Source organism: Urtica dioica, chromosome 10 (genome assembly GCF_054948205.1).
Source record: "Urtica dioica subsp. dioica isolate 48M chromosome 10, U.dioica_male_clone48M_v1_H2, whole genome shotgun sequence".
Classification (NCBI taxonomy): Eukaryota; Viridiplantae; Streptophyta; class Magnoliopsida; order Rosales; family Urticaceae; genus Urtica; species Urtica dioica.
Window position 1 is genome coordinate 20902609 of NC_142765.1, and position 6755 is coordinate 20909363.

Below are 6755 nucleotides of genomic sequence, written 5' to 3' on the forward strand. Positions count from 1 at the left end.
TAATAAAAGGGTATACTTGGTACAAAATAGTTGAACTGACTTGTCGTATCAATCTAAAAGTCTATATATATATATTTTAAATAGGGTAATTAAGCTATATAGCCTCCTGAAAATAGGCAATTTAATTTTAGCCCACATTTTGTTAATAAATGGTAAATAGTCAGGAGGATTTATTTACAGCCAAAATATGACTAGACTACCCTTTTGTTTTTCCGCCCAGTTTCTTTCAATATTTACATGTAATCAAGTCAAATATTTGGTTATTAATGCTCGCGAATATCAAGGAGGTAATTATAACCGTGTAGCTGCGTTCACACTTAACCACAACCGCTCCCATTTATAGTTTTTCAAAAAAAAAAAAAAGAGAACCGAGAGAGAGAGAGAGCCGAGAGAGAGATCGAGGGAGTGAGAGCTCGAGGAAGAAGAGAACGCTCGCCCGGACCACCACCAAACACCCCGTCATGAGCGGACCCAAAACCCGCGCGCACTCGGATCGGGGAGTCGCCGGGAGTTGCCGAAAAGAGATTGACGAGGAGTTCGGCTGGAATCAAAGAGGACCGTCGGAATTCATCAAATTGAGAAGATATTTCCCGTGAAAATTCATCAAATTGAGAAGGTATTCATCAAAGAGAACCGTCAGAATTCAAGAGATTGATTTCTTTTTCTCGTGCTCCCTGTTTGAATTTTCCGAGAAGAGAAGAATCTGCGTCCAAAGGTCCCGATCGATATTATGGACTCCGCGAAGAAGTTTTTTTTTTTTTTTTTTTTTTTTTTTTTTTTTTTTCAGTATGTTCGTGTAAATAGAACTCATATTTACAGTATATTCGTGTAAATACGAAGCTTATTTACAGTATATTCATTGTAAAAACAAAGCATATTTACAGTATATTCACTGTAAATACAAAGCTTATTTACAGTATATTTACAGCATAATCGTGTATTTGCACTGAACAAAAAATTCTGGAAATATTTTGAGCACGAAAATTCTGGAATTTATGAATATATGGAAGACAAATAATAGCAATGAATGAAGAATATATTTATAGATTTTATCCATAATTAATTGCACGAAAATAGAAACTAATTACCTAAAGTCAACGCCGAAAATTTCCAAATACATAACAATTAATGACTGAGAACTTTCAAAATCTGCTCAAAATTCAAATTTGAAAACTTCCCTATTCGGTTTCAATATTTAATTCGAAATTTTAAAAAAACTGCCTAATTAAAATAGCGTAAGGGCAAAAATGTAAAACTAATTCAATTAATAAGCTGTCACGTAAGCAAGATGACTATTTACGGGAAATTAACGAAAGGGTGGCTAAAAATAAATTGCTACACATTCTGTGGCTTAAGCAACCAATTATTTGTTCTAAATATTGGCTAAAAATGAAATTGGGGTTGTATTTCTCTTATATTTCAAAGAATTTGTATAATTAGCGGGATTGAAATTAACGTTCTTGTGGACTATTTTCGTAAAATAATCACGAAGTGGTAATTAAGTTAGGCACGTGATGATCACGTGGTCACTGACGTTTCAGCTCAAATCAAAAGAGAGTTTTGGGGTGAGAGAGAGAAGTTCCCACGCCAAGAAGGTTTTGAAGGGTTTTTGGGGGCAAACCCACCACCGGAATCGGATTCACATTCTCTCATCTCTTCCTCAGACGACGACTTCGTACGTTTCGTTTTTTTTTTATATTCTCCTTTTACTGTTCGTTTGTAATCCTTAACTGTATTGTCTTTGCTTCGGTGTTACCGATTGTTTTGTTTTTTTTTTGTTTTTTTGTTTTTTTTTTTTTCTGGTGATTGAATTGATAAATATTGTTAAAGCTAGTATCGAGGAATACCGAGCTAAGGATGGTTTTGGGTATCTTCCCATTCGACCCTCTTTCAGGTTAGCTCCTGAATCGATGATATCGCTGTCTTTGTATAATCTGGCTGAACAGTTAAATATTTGTCTTAAATGTTTTAACTATGGTCTACAATTTCAATTACGTTCAAAGAGTTTCCAATCAATCTCGAGCTATTTTTTCACCGGGAAATTGCTTTGATAGCTTTGTTTTCTAACTTTTGTAAAGGTATCATCTTATTTCTTGAGCAAATTTATTTTGGGAAATTTTAATTTTTTATTATTATTTATTATTATAAAAGTTCTCAATATATAAATAATTTATGAATCTCCAACGCTGACATTGTGTGAGTTATACAATTTCAAGTATTTTTTGAAAGCTTTATCATGTCATATCATAATTAAATGTATGTATGATCAAACAGGGGAAAACAAATATTACATCTTTGCAAAGGGGTCGTACAAAGTTGGTCGGAAAGGTACGAATATTTTATATTTATTATTATTATTATGTTTATGTGTTTTTTTCCCATTTGTATCGCAAATGCTATACGGTGAAATGTGGTCATCGAGAAAATGGGAAGATCGGTTTTTTCAGAAATGAATACCAAAACTTAACTAGACATTTTCTGGGACCACTTGAGAACCAACGAATATTTGTGTGTCCATTTAACGTCACTAAACAACACTAAATATATTTTTTTCCTGCTTATTTCTCGGTGAATTTTATAATTCAAGTACGTTCTCGTTTCTGTCTTAGGCTGCGATGTTATCATCGCCACAGACAAAGGAGTTTCACGTGTACACGCAGAGATATTGGTCGACGCTATGACCAACTCTCCGAGCTTGCCGTGTCAAGTTCGTATCAGAGACTGTTCAAAGTACGGAACGATTGTCACCAAAGACCGCGGATCGGTCGAGAAAGTCCACCAATTTCCGAATAAAGAAACGAGCTTAGCAGACGGAAGTACTATCCAATTTGGAACCGGAAACAACAAGTACAAGTAATCTCTCTCTCTCTCTCTCTATATATATATATATATATATACATAGGAGTTGGAGTCTCTTGTGATAGTAAGATTGTACATGTGAATACGTAAATGGCAGGTTTTCTGTTATTCCATTTGTGTTTTGGGTCTGCTCGGAGACATACCAAGAAAATCATCCCCTTCAAGACAAATTGTCGTCAATTGGTTAGTTTTTTTCAAACAGAGTAATAATAATAATTATAAAAAAAAAAGATAAAAATCCAGAAACACTAAATCACCGAGTCTTTCTCTCATAAAGAAGTTAGTAAAGCGAAATTATAAGTTTTTCTCCACTCTAAGAATTTGAAAGAAAAAGAGAAGAAAAAAGTTTAACATATTATATTAGTTTATTGACCTTTCTTTGTTTTATGTACTTTTTTTTTTTCATCTAGGGGCTGAAGTTACATATAGCTTCAGTCAAGAGTGCACACATGTATTCGTTGACGAATTCACGCCAGTCGGAGAAGATTTACTGAAAGCCATTGCAGCAAAAATACCTTGCACTCGCAGTAGTTGGTTCACGGTACATACAATTACTTAAATCTTATTCAGGCCTTAGATGTTATTCTAGTTTTGACTATCAACAAACTGTATTTCTTCAGTTTTTTATTATCTTCTCTACTCAGAAGATATATTCTGCTTTTTTTTTTTTTTAAATAATATAATTATTACTCAGCCTAGCATTTTTTTTGTGCAGTCAGTTGCAGAAGAGAAAATTCGCACAGAAATCCCTAGCTACAATCTGTAAGTGGCACGATGATATATCTTAACTTTCGAATATTCTAATGGAATCATCTTCTGTTTTTATTACTATTTTTTAAATTTTTTGTAATTTAATATTATATTAATCAGGCATATACCAACTGTTACGGTGGATGGGGTGCCAGTTAAACTTGCGGAGCCAAGAACTCGGGATGGATGTTTGGAAGGATACACTTTTGTTTTAGACTCGATAAACAACGTAATGAAACTGAATTTTTCTGAGAAACTAAATCACCAGTACTAAGTTATCTGCCTCGTGATTATATTCTGTTTTATGAATTTGGTCAAACTAGAGTTAGGAATTATGAGAAAGAAAGAAAAAAAAAAACAGAAATGAGAAGAAACTCAATTGCAACAATGTTACAAGCCGTTGAATTCAAGCATGTATTAAATAAATACATTAATCTGACAAATTTCTTTTGACTTGAAATTGCAGTATAGATTCAGGAATCAGTTGAAGTCCCTATTGGAATTAACCGGCTCTAAAGTTCTTTCTGTTGAAGAGTTCACTTCAAGCAGTCAAGTATGAACTCTCTCTCTCTCTCTGAGATACTTTCTATTCTTAGTAGTTCATTCCTTCATTATAATTTATTTTTTTTATAATAGAATAGTGATAAGAACCTCATCATTGATACTTTTTTAAATAAAAAATATAATGTCTAAGATTATCAACATGGTTCAAGCTGTTTAAATGTTGGATTTCATAAAAAAAAAAGTTTAATATTTTTATAAAAAGACAGAAATGAGTCAAAGCCACTAGTTTGAGGACCATTTTCCTCGAATAATTAGTTAAGGGACCAAAATCTCACACATATATTATAGTTCAAATACTATTTGCGCTAATCCAATACTGAAATGTGTTTGAGCTGAAAACCTTTTCAGCGATCGGACACTGAAACAAACGAGCACGTCATATGTGTCATCCCTGGTGGGCCCACCTCAAAGCTCGGCTGCTTCAACAAGCTCAGCTCGCTCTCTAGAATCAACGAAACAGACTTACTCTGCGCCGTTTTAACCGCCAACTTCGATCGCTCCCTTCTGATATCACCTTGTGGCAAGTACTGTTACCATTTACCTAAAAAAATAAAACGAAAAAAACCCGATGGCACACTTGTAAATAACTCGTTCCCGTTTTTCCGTATTTTTTTGTTGTCGCAGTGGTTGTGTCATCTTCATGCTCGACGGACGAGACAATCGTGGCAGACTCTGAAGAAGAAGGAGAGGAAAACGCGACGTCGTTGGTCTGTGTTTCGGCGCACGCGGGAGCGGAGGATCGAAAAGATTTGGCCGACGATCGCGATCGCGATGAGAAATTCATCGTTCTGTCGTCTTCTGTGGAAGTCACGATGGAGGCCGAAGATGATAAGATTGAGCGAACGAGCATCGATCGTGCTGCGATTGACGGTATCAAAAGCTTCCGGCCCAGTGGCGACGGCGGCGGCGGCGGCGGATTTCCCGCCAAAAGGGAGAGAGTGGCCGAGGGCGAAAGTGGAAACGTTGATGTAATTTATAGCCAGTGTTTGATAGTGCGAGATCTGAACCCGTCGATTGTCGCGTGTACTGCAAATATTAACGTTCCGAATTTCAAGCGCTTCAGGAAGGTAAAAGTATGCTCAGTTTCATATAATTTTTTTTTTTCAAAAAATTAGAAGAATAGTCAACTTAAAACGTTTGATATTGTTAAATAGCCAAGATTTGATAAATATTAGGTAAATAGCCATAAATGATGACGTGACTTAATACGTTTGTAAATATATAAAATTGGGTATTTACCTAATATTTACAATCCACAATGTTTAAGTTGGCTATTTTGCTTTGGCCTCTAGTCTCAAAGGTCGATTTTTTAGTTATTCGATACCATTACTGTTCATAAAAGCCAAAAAAAAAAAAGGTATGACTGAATTGTATGACGAATTTTTTTTTTTTTTTTTTTTTTTTTTTTTTTTTTATAACTGAGGAACTCGAATCAACAATTTTCTGTGTTAGTATAAAAATGCTCGGTTTATTTTACCATTCTTCGTCTTTGGGTTTTTTTTTATTATTTTTTTATCGACTTTGTTTCTTGATTGTTCTGCAGATAAATATTCAATCTGGGAATAGCTTCGAAAATTTAATTCCGTTCTCACAACAGCCATACAGGTAAGGTTTACTCTCTCTCTCTCACTCTCTCTCTCTCTCTCTCTCTCTCTCTCCGATGGACATAACTACTCATTTCCGTGAGGTGCTTAGTTAATTTGTGGCACTGATGACAGAGAATCTGGCAACGAGAATGAGGTAGTAACCGAGTCTTTGAAAGAAGAGAAAAGAAGAAAGCAAATGGAAGCGATCTCAGAAGACTTGTTTAACAATGACAAGGTTGGTATTATTATTATTTTTTTTTTTCTGTAAAAAAAGAGAAAGAAATAAAGGCTTTTTACCTTAATAAAAAATGAAATGCGAGTCACATAATGTGACGGTATTTTCAGGGAAGAAGAAGCCGTGGAGTTTCTGGGGGTGTTCATGGACTTCTTAGTACGAAAGGCAGAAGATAAACAGCTTGCTCTTAAAAAGAAAAATGGAAACATAAATGTGGTGTGTATAGCTATATGACTACACGGTATCGGTAAAACCCTGTAATCATTTTGAAAAAATTGAATTAAAGATTAGTTAAATTTAGAATGACCATATCTATTTATATTTACCATGTGTCCGTTTGTTTTACGCTATTAACCGCACATGGAATTCAGGTAAAACAATTCAATAAATGCGCACATTGCATTTGTACAGTATCACTTATATGGTAAATATTGTGCGTATAAAATAAAGTTATTATGTTACTTATCAAATGCAATGCACGTGATATATTATCCAAAAATTCAATTCTAAAACATTCTTCAAGTGAGAGAGAAATAAAAATTAGAAAACTGTATAATTACAAAATGCAAGCACTTCTCTTCTATTGTAAATATTATCATAATCATAATGAAATATAAACGATCACACAATTTTTTTTTTTTTAATTAAAAAGTTGAAGCTTTTCTCTCTCTCTCTCTCCTTAAGAAAACTTCGGAACAGAAGAAACCCTACTTCTGAACCGCCGCCGCCGCCCCTCTGGGTTCAGACGCCGTCGTTGTCGC

At 34.5% G+C, this 6755-nt stretch overlaps 1 protein-coding gene across 2 annotated transcripts; it reads left to right on the top strand.

Annotated features, from left to right (window-relative positions):
* The first annotated feature begins 1535 nt into the window (after positions 1–1535).
* On the top strand, positions 1536–6407 carry NBS1 (nijmegen breakage syndrome 1). 2 transcript variants are annotated; one of them, XM_089629601.1, is made up of 14 exons: positions 1536–1675; positions 1831–1894; positions 2275–2328; positions 2610–2853; positions 2957–3042; positions 3270–3400; positions 3575–3621; positions 3730–3838; positions 4076–4162; positions 4522–4693; positions 4798–5240; positions 5717–5778; positions 5892–5994; positions 6105–6407. In XM_089629601.1, the coding sequence occupies exons 2-14, from the start codon at positions 1858–1860 to the stop codon at positions 6168–6170; spliced, it is 1641 nt and encodes a 546-aa protein (XP_089485727.1). In that variant the 5' UTR covers positions 1536–1675; positions 1831–1857; the 3' UTR covers positions 6171–6407. The 2 variants fall into 2 exon arrangements, with proteins under 2 accessions (XP_089485727.1, XP_089485728.1); XM_089629602.1 differs by having other exon boundaries at positions 1835–1894.
* Positions 6408–6755: the final 348 nt, after the last annotated feature.